General features: G+C 40.6%; 1 protein-coding gene across 1 annotated transcript; it reads right to left on the bottom strand.

The window, feature by feature from the left end:
- Nucleotides 1-3,176: 3,176 nt before the first annotated feature.
- ATP6V1G3 (ATPase H+ transporting V1 subunit G3) lies at nt 3,177-15,305 on the bottom strand (the record flags this gene model as incomplete). The annotated part of the gene is made up of 3 exons (XM_080348514.1): nt 3,177-3,350; nt 6,534-6,634; nt 15,224-15,305. The coding sequence occupies 3 exons, from the start codon at nt 15,303-15,305 to the stop codon at nt 3,177-3,179; spliced, it is 357 nt and encodes a 118-aa protein (XP_080204640.1).
- Between the last annotated feature and the right edge of the window lie 229 nt (nt 15,306-15,534).

Here is a 15,534-nt window from a genome sequence, read left to right as displayed (position 1 = left end):
GTTTGAAGCGGTGTTATGGCCAGGTGACCATCATTTCCAAGGGAATGATATGGCTGGAGAGAGAGAGAAGCCTTCCCAGGAGCTCTTCAGGTGTTTGCTAAGACCCTGATTTCAGAAGTATTTATGAAAAAAAGATTTGCACAGGCATGAATGCTATCTCTATGTGGGTTTCTGTTTCTTAACTTTGTTGTGATATGTGGGATGTTGCCATTTTATTTGGCAGCTGCATGGATTCATATTAGGTAACAGAGTGTCAGGGCACTGGGAGGACTGGGAGCTCCCTGGGGCTGGAAGATGCTGCCCAGGAGATGGCAGGGCAGGACCTGGGAGCCAGGCCTGTCCCAGCCCAGACAGGGAGCAGGACAGGTGGGGGACAGCACTGGGAACCTCCCTGGGGACTGGGATGGGCTGAGGACAAGCTGGGAACAGGAGTCATGGTGAGAAGCACGTCAGGGGTGGGGGGAAGGGACTGTGTGTTCAGAGCCCTTACAGACATGACTGAGCCGATGTTTGCTCAAACCTCAAGGGCTTGTTTTGCTCGTGGGTGATCTAACCAGTCATTTGTAACCAGCCGTGGCAGGTAATTGCTAATGCAGGGTAACCATTTTTACTTTTTTGTGTGTTTGAGAGCATTTTGAAATTAAACCTGTTTGCTTCTATTACGTCTTTTCTTTTGCATGGAATGATTATTTGCTGTTAATGCTGAATATGCAAATGTCACATACAAGATATTTTGTGCACTTGTAAATTCAGCAGGCATTTTCTTGGCACCTCAATATTCCATTAATGCAGCTGGTGCTTTACACTCCTCACTTGAAAACCCCCGCAGTATCTTGTCAAATTACATGAAGTCTAATTTGGCTTTTACCTCTGTACAGCTAGAAGTGGCGGTATAACCACCTTGTCCAGAAGTAGGAATGAATGCAGGCGAAAGCAAATGCTTAGAGTCTTCAAAGGTCTCAGATTTATCTCCCTCAAGGTCAAGGAGTTAATCATAATGAGTTCATTCTCTTTTTGTGAGCAGTAGCTCTTCATTCTCTCCACAGATCAAGAAAATAATCATGTTCAGAAAGTCTGAGTACTAAAGATCCAATTCATATCTCAGGTGTGCCGGTCATAGCAAGGGTACAGGCAGGTCACGATTGCAGTGCAGTGTCACTGCAGGAGAGGTGGCCCAGCTGCACCGTCCTCTCCAGTCTGTGCTCATTCATGCTCTTGGTGGCTTCTGCTGATCACACACGGGTTTTTGTCAAGGAGGATGTATTCATGGGATAATGTATTTTAAAGAAGCTTTAAGTAAAAGATGTATTTGTGGCTGTTAGGACCAGAAGACTAGAGTATCCTTGAAAGGAGGACAGAAACTTTGCAAGAGACACAGTTGATGACAGAGGACAGATTTGGTCAAGAATGAAATGGGAAATGTCATAAGAAGCAGCAGGCCAGTGCAGGAAGACAAAGCTTTATTTGATGTAATCTGGGTTGCTGACCTCCAGAAAAGCTGCTTCTCTACCTTGCTGCCCACCATGCTGTGGCAATTCTACTCTCCCTGTCCAGGGGTGTGTATTATTATCTCGGACAGCTGGCAGTGGAAACCCCATTGCTTTAGTGAGTCCACCTTGGTGACTGTTTATGTTCACAGAAATTATGTGCTTCACAGCGGAGCACTGCGATGGCCTGCAGCCGTGACTGAACCGAGGCACGTGCAGCTGGGCGATGGGGCCATCCTGGCTGCCCTGGGATGCCCAAGGCTGCCTGTGGTGGCTCATGTGCATAGGCTGGGCCTGGAGTTCCTTCATCTGCCCAGTAAATCAAAGTTTATCACAACTTGATTCGAAGCACTCCTAAATAAATGAGCCTTTCAGCCGATGTCAGTAGGATTTCTAGTTTCTTTCCCATCCCTTGGCATCCTTGCATCCCCAGAGAATATAATCAAGCACAGAAGACTGTAACAATCAGGGCCTGAAGATTATGTAGCATCAGGCATAGCCTTGAGGAGTTGTGTTTGCTGACATTAAGTTGACTACAGCTTTACGGTCATTTTACACATGACAGCATGTCAGCTGTGTAAACCTCACTGGAACAGGAGATTGCCTATGACTAGCTGCTGTGAAATTGAAATGATTTGTCTGTGTCTACATGGACTGAAAATCACGGCTATTGTTTGCTAGTCATTGCAATTTCTCAAGCTTCTTTTCTAGTTCAGTGTAATTTTGTACTGGAGACAAGGCATTGAGGGGGTTCATGCTGCAGGTGTGTGCCAGACCCCCATTTCATCAGTGCCTCCCATCAGCCCCCCTAACTTCAGTAAAATTTATTCCAAGGGAAATCTGTGCCATTGCAGAGGGAAGTGTTACCAAGGTCATGTCAGGTGACGGAAGTGAGATCTAACTGACACCATTTCTGTGAACAACCTGTGGATAAAGGTACCATTTAGCATGAATGCCGTAGAATTTGAGCCCAAAGATTCCTGTGCGTTCCATGTAACTGTGCAGGTAATGATGGATGTGCTAGTCTGCACCTTGAATCAAAGCAATTTTGTAAATAATCATTACTCTGTTTTCATTTTTCAGACTTAACAAGGCTATATAAAGCTTGTGGTGTAGTTAAAACAACAGGACAATATTTTGAGTATGGCTTTTGAACACAACTCTGTACAAGTCAGCTATATTTTGCTTTAAATTAGCATAAAAAATTGAAAATCTTTTTGACTAAAAGCCACAGGTTCCTATATGTTCCATAACCTGACTGCTCCATAAAAACAGAAATGCTTTACATTTTTATTATATTCTACTTCATGTGACTTGAAGTACACTAAATATTGGGATAAACAGACTTTATGCAACAGCACATCCCGGTACAGAACATTTTATAAAAGAAAAGGAATAAAGACTCCCACTGAAAAGCTGCTGGTGTCAAATAGTAATTTATTCTGCTGTGTCTGACTTGCCCCCGTCTAAATGACAAGGGCTGAGCTACCAACAGGAAACAATGTTCCAACAAATGCTTGTGAAACCCTGTATAATTCTTGTCACATCAAAAGCTTATGTAGAACGGTGCGCTTTTGACTTTAGTGTTCTTTTTTTCTCATACATACAGAAACAATAAATGAGGAAACATCCTTATCAAGAAAGAAGGCTACTTCTTACAAACATCTTTTCTTAGTACATCAATGAATGTTAAACTGCGTGTCTGAAGTTTGGGTGAACTTCAGGGTTGATGTCACATATTGTATTCAAAAGCTTTTTCATCATGCTCTCCATGTTCTTGTGGTAGCTGCTAGTGAGGTTTCGGATGGTTTCTGTTGTTTGCTCTTCTATTTTAGCAGAGAGATTACCTTGGGAGCCCATTACCTGAAAAGCAGAAGTCATCTGAGCAAAGTAAAGGGTCATTTATGACTATGTTTATTGTATTTTTCTTCATCATCTAGCATAAACATAACACAAACACATCATAATGCTTCCTAAGAATAAGGGTATGATCTAGGTTGAACTATACACATGAAAACAGGATTAAAGGGAGCTCTTTCATATGCTCATTAGGAATGGGAATCTCCCCATGTAATGAAAGTTCCCAGCTCACTGTGCAAACAACATTCTACATGTTTTGTCTTTTATATTGCTCATTTTGATTTGTTTTCTATTTTAATAACTAGTCAAGTAAGTTCTATCACCAGTGTGCTGCTTGGCCTCACTGAGGATGAATGGGAGTGCGGCTAAGGAGCAAAACATGGGAAAGGCTTCCTGACAATGCATGATTACAGTTTCAGAGTACTTGAAATGTCTTCAGCAGTTAGTGATGTATAACCCTCCACAGGCCTCAGACAAGGTCTTTTAATGTTGCATTTTCTTATCTGGCAAAATACCAGACAGCTTCTGGCACAGTTAATATCAGGACATTCGCTTAGAATTTAATTGTCTCTGGACTCACTGAACATTTTAGCAAGGTTGTGTTACAAACAGATGCGTGCGTTCCAAATCCGTGACTTTGCTCGCTCCTCCCCCACTGCCCCAACATCCCTTGAATTCTTCCCTTATGGAAAAGTCCTTCAGATACCAGCAGAGAAATGGGTTTCCAGCTAAAGAATTCCATAGGGGAAAGCAGAAGACATTTCTGTATACTGACAGAGTAAGAAAGAAATAACTAACATATTACTCCTGTTCCTGCCATGGTTCTCTGGGGTGGACTAGCAACTGAATCTAACCTGTGGTGTTAGAAACAAAGGAGGAGTCATTTGCTTTATTTTCCATGTAATTTCAGCCCAACATAATCCTTAAAAGAAGGAAAACAGCTGAGTTAAGATCTTTTGCACAAATAATCTTTGCAATTCTATTTATCAGTACCTGGCAATGTAGTAAGAAGTTTGTCTATAATCCTGATGTAAAATACTTTCCAATTTGGAAGAAATACAGGACATAGACATAATTGTAAATATCAGGAAAAGATTATAGTTTTCTATAATAACTATTTTTAGCCGGCATTTTATTTTAGCTTTTATGCAAGTTATAGTATCTCATGTGGGAAAGATTGTGCAGATCAGACCAGATTTATGAAGCTGATATTTCCACTGGGGAAAAGAACTTTCTAGAGATCCCAGATGTTTGCATGTTATCCAGCTACTAAATACTTTTGAAAAACTTCAAGAAAAGCATTGCATTATAATTTTAAGAAGAACCTCTGTAGACTTGGAACCTGCTCTCTAAGTCGATGCTAATACTGTAACTGAAGATAGTTGATTCTTAATCTTCTAAGTATTTTTTCCCCTTTTTCTGCTTCTGAATTTGAAGAGCTTCTTCTTGTCAGAATGTAGACTATACTTTGCTTAGTCTATGATTTCTGCTGACCTTGAAGCTCTGTCCTTTATTTTGCCCATACTGGTTTTAGGTTAGTGTCATTCCAAAGTTGCTAAAATGTCACATTGACTTGGAAGCCACAAAATTTGGAACTAGGCTTCACATCTCCAAAGTTCGGTGCTCTCAGACTATGAGTACAAACACCATGAGCACTAGCAAAATTGATTTGAGATCTGGGCTTAAGTTTTGTATATTCTGAAAAAAAAATTCTTGCATATTGTCACTTTAACCTCAAATTAATTATTATTTTGTGTTCTGCTGTTCTGGACTGATGTGGGACATCTCACAATATGAGAAAATTTACCGCAGTTTGGATACAGCAACACAGAATCGGAGCAGGAATAGCATTGAATGGAACTGTGAGGAAGAATTTAAAATACTGTTGTCCGAACACCTGAGCCAGTCAACTGAATTGGGTGTCAGATTCCTCCTGCACTGGCTTAGCTGGAACTCCTGACTGCCTTCCAGGCGCAGGTTAATAATGATGACATTTGTCTGGGTAGATAAATATTCGACATAATGGGGTCAGAGACTGTGAAGGAGGACGGCAATGATCTTGTACAATGTGCTGTCATTTGAGGAACAATATGTGCTCTGTCCTGCCTGTGTAAAATGTTCAGTCAACAAAGAGCAGTCTTTCCATGCAGCTTTGATTTTGTTTGTGATGAAAAAATTGAGTTCACACCAAAGCAACATCTTTTCTGCTCTTTCAAACCTAAAACAAGAAGTCTGGCTTGACTGAAAAGGTGAACAAATTTTAGAGGTGTTTTCACTATTTTAGTGTCAGTAAACATCTGAAATTGTACATATGAGACAATTCCACCTGGCCTGGCTGTGTGACAGTAGGCTGGCAGTGTGTGTTACAGAAACGTTGTGTGTATATCTCTTCCTAAGGCTTATGATCTCTGCTGGAAAATGTTTTGTGTGAACTGTGACTGAAATGACAGGTTTGTAAAGCAGTTTTTATTTGACCTCGTTGGCTTTTTTTTTTGTGTGTGGCTGCTTTTGCACATGTAATTTCCTTGTCTTTGCACAAAACAAATGGGAAAAAACAAGCAGGTCACCAAGTAAAAAGGAACAGATTGTTAAGCCTTCATGAAAATAATAGAGAAAACTGCAAGAGGGCATGCATGTATAAAATGAACTACAATCCAGGTATGAAAATATCAGCCAGACCACTTTTTACTGGGAAAATGTGGTGAAAATCTCCAAAGTTTGATTGATTTCAGTTCATCAAAGATGTAGTCTTGTATGCAGTCATGAAAGTCAGCTATAGTGGAACATAAAGAGAAATATTTCAAATCTTTACTTTTACTAAAGTATCCACCTTACTGAAACCTCCAGTTTCAAGACCGGAATGAGGTTTGTCTGGATTAAAGAAAGAATACCCAAAGGTATTTTTCCTTAAGGGAGATAAATCTTCAAAGGACATGCATGAACCAGCTACAGAATCTGGACAAGTTTAGTGGTGAAAGTACACATGCCTTCTACAAACGCATTTAAAACCTGTGAAGAAGTCAAAATGGAGCATATACGCATCACAAGCGATGTCTGTGTGATAGGTGTGTTCATTCAGAATGGCCAGCTTGGTTTGTAAAAGTCTCCATCTATCACCGTTTGAAGCCATTTGTTTTACCATTGGGCACATTGACGCTGAAAAAGAACACACAGGTTCTTACTTACGTTTGTTTGCTTATTCCTAAATTCCTTCTCCCTCTGTAACCGGTAGTGGTCTATCTCAGCTATGGCTTCTTCTTTGGCCTGCTTCAGCCTCTTTCCCTTTCCTAATAGGGCAAGAAATGGGGATTTACTTCACACTTGTCACTGTATCTCAAAAGATGAATCAGAGGTATTTTACGTGGCATAGTAAGAAGTACAAAGCCTCAAGCAAAGTCAACAGCAGGTCTGTTTGCACAAGAACGGTCAGACCAGCCAAAGTGACTTGGGTAGGGTACTTTTTGATTGAAAGCCAGTCATGCAAGTACCCATCTTCTGAACCCAACTCTCTGTGCAAAAGCACACATCAAAATGAAAAGCTTGTTGGTTTGCTAACAACAGAAGTCTTTTTGCAACTACACATTTTTGCATAACACAAACTATTTTTTTTTTTTAAATCACAGCTTGCTGTTTAAATAATTATCTATCTTGCCTTCATCAGCAATAGTAGCAGCCAGATAACAGATTTTAGTTGTCACTGTTAGGAAAAGACGTTTTATTCTGTAAGATTTGCTGTATTGATTGGTTGCCAGCATCCCTTCATCTCACACCAACTGGATTCTGCTTAGAGCTGGCAGATTTCCAAAGTACTGCAAGACTTCACCACCGAACTGAGCTGCAACCTTCAGGCTTTGTCCTCTTCTCCCCTTTTCCCCTAATATTTGTTAAATGCAGAGGTGACTGATTAAGAGAAAAAGGAGGTCAGTGGTATTCTCTACCAGTGTGTTTGAAAATATGAAAGTGATTAACAAGTCTTTTTTTTTTTCCTGTTCTTTTTAAACATGAGGGTGATCTATAAAGTGACAATTTAAGCTGTAATGGAAACTAGAGCCTTCCTTCTGAACAGGCTTATTTACATGCTGAATTTTGTTCACTGCGAGTAGTTACTTTGTCTTAGGTTAAACGGTATGGGTTTGTCAAACTAAGCCCATGTAAGTCATTGCAGGGTGGGGCATAAGGTAGTTCCCAGGTCTAGCAGGGATGTTACAGAAAGGAGTAGAAGGTTTGATGGCAATGTGATGCTTAAGTGTTTACATGAAGCAAGTGCTGAAGATGTTGTAACCACTCCCAGTGATGCATCTCTGCTTGTTTTATATAAAGTTGGTAAAGTTGCATGGATCTCCACAGGGCTCTTACTACACTACTTTGTGGGGGAAAAGTCACTTTCTAACTGATGAGGCTGTAAACCTCTTGCATTGAAAGTTGATATGCTATATTTGAGACACCTGAGCTGCTGCTGATTTTTTGGGGTCTTCTTCTCCTGTACAGCTAGAACAGAACTTTAGGAGTGGGAGAGGTTAAGCTTGCTCCCTTTCTTAATGGGAGCAAGATCTCTGACAGCTGAAAAATCTGTTGCTTAAATTACAATATTACAAGAATGAGAACGTGGAGTCTGGGCAACTGAAAAAGCCATCTTGATCTGATGCATGAAACATCCATTTATTTATTTACTTATTGCAACCACCCACTTAGCATCACTGAGCAATATGAATACTTTTGGATGTTTTTGTGTTGGTTTTTTGTTTTTGTGGTTTTTTGTTTGTTTGGTTGTTTTTTTTAACTTTCCATTCAAGCATGAAAGCTGAAAAGAGTACCTTTTCTGAAATCCTAAGGAATGTTCTCCAACTAAGCTAGGAAGATGAGCATTAGAATTTCTGATTTATTTTCTGCAGGCTGTTACACTGAATTGGCTACACCTGTGCTTGGCTTCTCAAGCTTTTTCAGGTGTGGCATAGCACAATCTGCTTCTACTGAGCATGACACAAAGAGAACACTGAATCTTGGGAGGAAGACTGTTGGTTTTGGCACATCTGAGATTCACCAAAAGCCTGGGTCAAATGCCTGATCCAGCACCAAATTTCTAGCCCAGCTGACAGCCTCTTCTGAAGTCGTTATTTGCAGATTGGTGAGTAGAAGCAGAGAGATGCCTGAAACTTGAATTTCCTTTTAATGTCTTGATTCTTGGACTGTTTGATTCTGTGGGTGTGCTTGTTGTGGGATCTAAGGAGTGTGTTTGTAAAAAGCCTTTTTACAAGAAGGGAGTGACCTTGTGAGGAACTGAATAGCTTTGCTTACTCAGTTCATCACTGGATTGCTCTCTTGTGTAGTTAATTATATTACTCAGAGTCTTTGTGTCATGGAGGCACTGGACTTACGTTTAAAACCCAGCATGTACTTTCCCAGAGTTTGCACCTGTTTGATAAGGGCTCATTCCCTCAGCTTGTGTCCCTCACTGTATGAAATCTTGGGGCCAGTATGTATGAACTGGCAGGTTTGTGTAACAGCCTGATGTCGGTCTGAACAACAAACTTTGGAACTGGGTTTAGGTCTGTATTTTGAAGTCACCCTAACTGTCCTCTCCAAATTTGAAGCTAATCAGCCTTTTATAGAGTTTTCCTCTAGGAGCTCGGGGAGGGGGCGATTCTCTGGAGCTGCAAGTTAGGGGGGGTGACTACGATTAAGCTCTGCCAATTTCACCAGCTGAAGAACTGGATCTCCAGAGTAAATGAAACTATTTCAGAATCAGTGGGGTTTCAATTTCAAATTCCATCTGGGGGGCCATCTGTAGTAAATATGTTGGGTATTTGGCCAAAAGACAGATAGATAAATCCATTTAAAAGGCACAAAATGCAAAGAGATTAACTGTAAAACAACAGCTCATTTGCCTCTAACAATGTAGCTAGTGAACCAAAAAGTATACATATATACATAGATGTCAAGTCTTGACAGTGCACTGGAATAAGCACAATACGTAGGGTGTCACTGTAGGGTGGCAACCATTTCATTTTTCCATGTTGCCTTTAGGACTAGAACAGCAGGAACCTGCTGCTTCCTATTTAATTAAATGGAAAAGCTGTGAGTAAATTACTGCTAGTTCAACAACGTTGTGGACAGAATCGGCAACTGCCAACATATGCGATAGTGCATATGCTGCACCTGATTAAGTTAGGCAGAAACTAGAGCTTAACCTGCTGTTTCACTAGAGGCAAACCAAAATTAATTAGTCAGTCTGTTATTAACCACTTGTCTGCTACCTTAGTTGTGCAATATGAGATTGCCTTTTCAAAGTCTCACTGATCTTCTGGATGAGATGCTCTGCAGAGCACGGCCGAGCTGAAATCAAACCTTACACAACAAAGGGTGGCAGAGCATTGACATTGAGCCAAGATCATGCAAAAAAAAACTTCCTCTAGGATCAGGAAGGTGAGGTACACAAAGCTCCAACTTTGATGAGACTTTTGCCTCAAAGGGCACACTGTGGGGTCAGGTTTACTGCTGCCCCTTTGTCCCTCCTTCCCGTCCATGCAGACAGCAGCAAAGCAGCTGAGCTCTGCCTGCTTTCCTTGGCCATGATTATGGTAGCTGACAGCCTATAAATTTCTAGGCGTCATGTTAAATCGGCCAATTCTTAACCAACTTTCTGTGACAAGTCAGCCCTGTATTAGATTTTCTTACCTAACATGGGAAGGCATTGTTAGCATGGAGGAAGGCTGCCTTCTTTCTAGGTATTTCTGTGACTTTAATGACAAACATAGCTCTGCTGAGACCCCAAAGAACTGGTGAGGTTTTTTTAGGTTGTTGGTGTTTTTTAGATCTTGCAAGAAAAAGACAGTAGAAAGAAAAGTGTTGCATTTTAATTTGCTCAAACACTAAGTTATCTTACTTTCCAAAACTGCTATGCTACAATTGGCTTTCTGTTTTCAAATATATGATCAAGGCTTCTAGCTGAATTTCTGCATAGAAATAATATCATATGAAGAAGTTGCCAAAAAATAATCCTATTTTCTTTAAATAGGACCATTTCAGTTGTCTTCAAGAGTGTTAAATTCTCTGCAGAATGGGATCTGGGGATGCTCCTTTTGAGAATACTGGTTTGCACTTTCAATAAAATACAATCAAAGCAGCTGATCAGTATGTATAGCTTTTTCAGTAGATAAAATGTCCTGGATATTATCCAAGAGAGCACCATGAATGTAATTCTGTTTACATCATCTTATTTTGATTAACATTTGTTTTTAATCTGATTTCCTGAAATATTTAATCTGATTTTTCATTTTATTAGGCACTAGAAATTCAAGCCAAGATATACAAATCTATAGGAAAATAAGTTTTGCTAAACCCAGCGTTCATGACACGTTTGTTTCCCTTGTTTTACCCAAAAGGATTTTCAGGAACTGATTTTTTGGCTGTGACAATACTCAGTTATTTCTGAGATCCAAATTATGCTTAAGCAACAATGATAGATAAAGCAGTGCTGTGTATAAAAGGGCAAAGGATTGCAGACTGTTTTGGTTTGTGTTTAATCAGTTTAATAGTTTCAGCCTTGCATGTGTGTATTTACCGACAAACCATTAATAATTTGTCAGGTATAAATGAGATCTGCCAAGGATACAGCAAAGATATTGCAAGTTGGGATAAAGAGTATTGAGCAAGAAGTATGAAAAAGCTTGTACAGAAGAGCTTTAGCACTATATTTTTGCTTTGCTTCATGTCTATAAATATAATTTATTTGCTATTTTTTCAGTTATCCAAAGTGGATTTTTCATTACAAGCAGCTACACATATGTCAGCAAGAACTAGACTCATTATCTGTTTATATACAATATTATGTGTGTTCATGCTAAATTTTGATCTGGTTATGTAAGTATCAACTGTAAACACTGCAGGGTTTGCACAAGGGTAGTTTGCTAATCACATTTCCTTGAAAATGACTTCTGGTTGTGTCCCATGAATAACCAGACATTTGTTCTTCTCACGTTACAATGTAAATAGACCAGTTGGACTCCTTGGCCCTGGGCTGTGGAGCAGCGGCTGGTTTTGGTGACACAGGGGGTCACGTGTATGGTTTGGTGGGGGCGGGCTGGCGTTGGCACTGGGCTGGCTGGGTTCCTGGCTCTCACCTGCTGCTCCGGGCTGCAGAGCACCAGCCCCGAGCAGAAGCTGCTGACCTGAGCTGGTACAGGGCGGCTCTGGGCTGGAGCAGCACATCCTCACTCGGTTTCACTGAACTGTGTGTGCGCAGGTTAACCCATTGCACTGGATGTCTTTGTTGCATTTTATGCATTTCCTTTTCTCTTTGTTTTTGTGCTCAGAGACAATCTACTCATGCAGCAGCATGTAGCATCTAACTGCAGCATCGCTCTGGAAAAGACTGTTAAAGTAATTCTGACTTGGCATAGCCGAGTTTGGCAGTAAAAAAGTCTCTTTTGTCCTTGTCCCACAGTATTTAAGTTATGTTGGTATAGTTAGGTATTTATGGTGGAATAGTAACATTGCTATAAAAATATTGAAGTTAAGGACAACATGGACATTTTTAAATTTTTAAAATTTTATTTTGTAGCTTCATTGCAAACCTCTTGTAATGTCAAATATAATAATGATTGTCTAGCTATAACTATTTTGTTAGATTATCTATAATGCTTCATTTAGCATAAAATCTAGTGTCCGCTAGTCCTTAGAAAAACCCAAATCAGAAACAGTAAGGCCTGACCTTGCTTGTGTGATCATGAGATCTAAAATCAAGAGCTTTGCTGTTGACACCTTAGTAGAAACTATTGATAGTATTTAACATGAACAAAAAGATCCACCCAAGTCTTCAGGCTGTATGAATATGCAGCTTCATTAGTAATTTAAACTTTTTGGCCTTGATCTGCTATACCTAGGAATAAAATCTCTTAATAATGTTTGAGGTTTTCCACAGGATCACACAGTGCTGCTGAGGCTGGGAGGGACCTCTGGGGTCCGTCCAACCCCTGCTCGGGGCAGGCTGGGCAAGGGCGCCTTCATCAGCGCCACAGCCAGCGGATTTGACATCTCAGGGCATGGAGACTCCGCAGCCTCTCTGGCAGCCTCTTCCTGGGTTTGACCTCCCTCATAGCTATAGAGTTGTTTTCTTATTTTAAACTTGTGCTATTGCCTCTTGCCCTTTCAATGGTTGCCACTGAAAAGAGTCTGGCTCTATGTTCTTTATCTCCTCTTCCCATCTTCCTCCCCCTCAGATTTTTATGTATGAAAAATCTTTATTTTCCTAAATAGTTTTTATAAAGAAAAAAACAACTTTAAAAGTAGTAAAGAAGAAAGATATACTGATGATATTTTTACTATAAATATTTTTACTGATAGCCAAATTCTTAGTAAGTGTTTTTCTGTAGCTGCTGAATAACTCCGACTGGTGTATTGGTGTTGAAGTGAGCATAGGCGGGCAGTGGTTTAATTGAAGTTTCTGACTCGGAGGGCTCTGGAAGATCACTTATCTGCAAGAAGCCCTGTGCTTATCACCAGCACTCTCTGTGGGGCTGAGGTGATGACAGGGGAGTGTGTTTTTTGCGGAGTAGAGTGATTGTACCTGTAACTGTGTCTGGATTCTGCAAGACACTTGTCTTTCACAGAATCACAGTATGTTAGGGACTGGAAGGGACCTCAAAAGATTATCTTGTCCAATCCCCCTGCCAGAGCAGGAACACCTAGATGAGGTTACACAGGAAGGTGTCCAGGTGGGTTTTGAATGTCTCCAGAGTAGGAGACTCCACAGCCCTCCTGGGCAACCTGTTCCAGTGCTCTGTTACCCTTACTGAGAAAAAGTTTATTCTCAAATTTAAGTGGAACCTCTTGTGTTCCAGTTTGAACCCATTACCCCTTGTCACCAAGAAGAGCCTGGCTCCATCCTCATGACACTCACCCTTTATATATTTGTAAACATTAATAAGGTCACCCTTCAGTCTCCTTCAAGCTGAAGAGCCCCAGCTCCCTCAGCCTTTCCTCATAAGGGAGATGCTCCACTCCCTTAATCATCTTTGTTGATACAATACCCTGCGCTGGACCCTCTCCAGCAGTTCCCTGTCCTTCTTGAACTGAGGGGCCCAGAACTGGACACAATATTCCAGATGTGGTCTCACCAGGGCAGAGTAGAGGGGAAGGAGAACCTCTCTCGACCTACTAAACACCCCCATCTTTGGTCATTACTTTTATGCTTTAATGCTACTCTTCATTTTTGGAGTTTCTTAATTTACAAACCCTCTTTCTCACTGGCTGTTTTAGAAAAAGCTAAATTGTTTTAAAACGAAACCCAAATGAAATGAAAACAACAACTAAAAAAACCACCCAAACCAAAAGTGAACGCTGATGGACATCAAGCAATTGTGGCTGAAGGCCCTCATTCTGCAGCCTGTGCTCAGACCAAACTCCCTCTGTGTGGCTGTGCCTTCCCGCTCACACGCTGACCTGCTCTGCCCCCCAGCTGCCCACAGCACTGCATTTGGCTGCATAAGGGTCAAATAACTTATTAAGTACTCCTTGCTTTTAGGCTGGGAACAGCAATACCCAAACACTTTCTTTTTGTGAGCTTTTTATTTTATGAAAATGGGAGTTTGTTTTGTTTTTTTTTCTACCCTGTGTTGCTTCTGCAAGGCACAGGCAGTGGCTGGGTGCTCAGGGAAGGGGTATTGCCTTTCTACTTTTTTTTGTATGCTGCTCTACAAATTAACACATCACACTAATAATTAATGAAAACACAACAATGTGGATTTGTGTGTAGAAGGGATATAGAAACTACACAAAATATTTTTGTTTAGCTTCTATTCCTCCTTGGAAAACAAAATACATTCCCCCATCACACTCTTCTCCACATGACATCACTTTCATGCATTGTAGTTGAGTCCTGTAGGACAATATTGTTTCCTGCTGCTGGTTTCTAAATCTAGATAACTCTGTGAAACAGTATAAAGGTTTCAGTGCTAATGCAGGTCAGCGACTCATGTGATTGGTACCTGCTTTCAGGTAAATATTTTGCGTCAAATCACTGGTAGATGAATGCAGAAAATGAAGGAAATAGATAATTAAAAGACTCTGCCAGAAGAATTATTTAGTTGATTTAAATCTAGCAGACACCTTCATTTTTATATTTCTTATTGTTTTTTTCTTACATATGACTAGAATGAAAGTATTTGAATTTATTACTATTGGACATCTACACATGCTTTGTCCTGGGCATTTAGGCATTAATCAAACAAGATGTTTATTTTAAACTGAACATTTAATCACTTGTTGATTATTTGTACTGTATAATAACATTATATCAATGATCTATTATAGCACTGACAGAGCTTGTGATTGGAGCATGACTTTGATTACTATAATTGTGCTGAAGTTTTCCTTTGTTTTCATATAATTTTTTTTTAGCACAGCTGAATTAGAAGGCAAGTTACTAGCTTTTTTAAGAGGAACACTGAAAAATTTATACAATACCTATAAAGAGAAATAGAGAGTTTAGAATCTGGTTCTCAATAGCTGGCAGTCAGAGGTCTGTTGTCTTCTAGTTTAAATAGCTAAGGAATCCTGTAATTACAGTATTGCATTCAGATAAAACAAGACTAAATCTAGCTGACAGGAAGAATGTAACAAAGAAAACCTTGTTTAATGTAAAAAGGCACCTGTGCATGCGCACACAGGTACACACACGCACACTGAATTTTAAGCAAACGCTGAAGGTTTGGGTTTGGTTAAGTGCCTGGCTGCAGCACTAACACAAGTGAGAAGAAAGAATGAGAGCAGCACAGCTGTGGTGTATACACATGAAATAATGTTGTTTTTCCATGAGACACTGTAATTCTGAAGAGCTTACAATTGAAAACTACAGTAAAACTAGGCCAGTTACTTACTTTTTTTGGCTTCTTCCACTTTGTCTTTGGCACGTTTTTCTGCCTGCAAAAGCTGCTGGATTCCCTGGGACTGGCTGGTCATGCTGGTTGCTGGGCCAGAGCACTTCTGCGGGCACCAGAGCTCGGGGGAGCTTTATACAGCTGCCAGCTCTTCCCCGTGCTTTCTGTTCTCTCTGTTATTACAACAGCCTCCCGGATTGCGCCCAGCCAGCCGGCTCTGCCTGGTTGCTGCTGGCTGAAAAGGCCTGCCAGTGCAATCAGAACAACAGCAGCAAGGTGGAAAGGAATGTTCTCCCCTCCTCAGGGTCACA

The sequence above is a fragment of the Nesoenas mayeri genome, assembly GCF_963082525.1.
Source record: "Nesoenas mayeri genome assembly, chromosome: 8".
NCBI classification, from domain to species: Eukaryota; Metazoa; Chordata; class Aves; order Columbiformes; family Columbidae; genus Nesoenas; species Nesoenas mayeri.
Note: the sequence above shows the minus strand (reverse complement) of the source record. Positions and strands in the feature narration are given on the sequence as shown.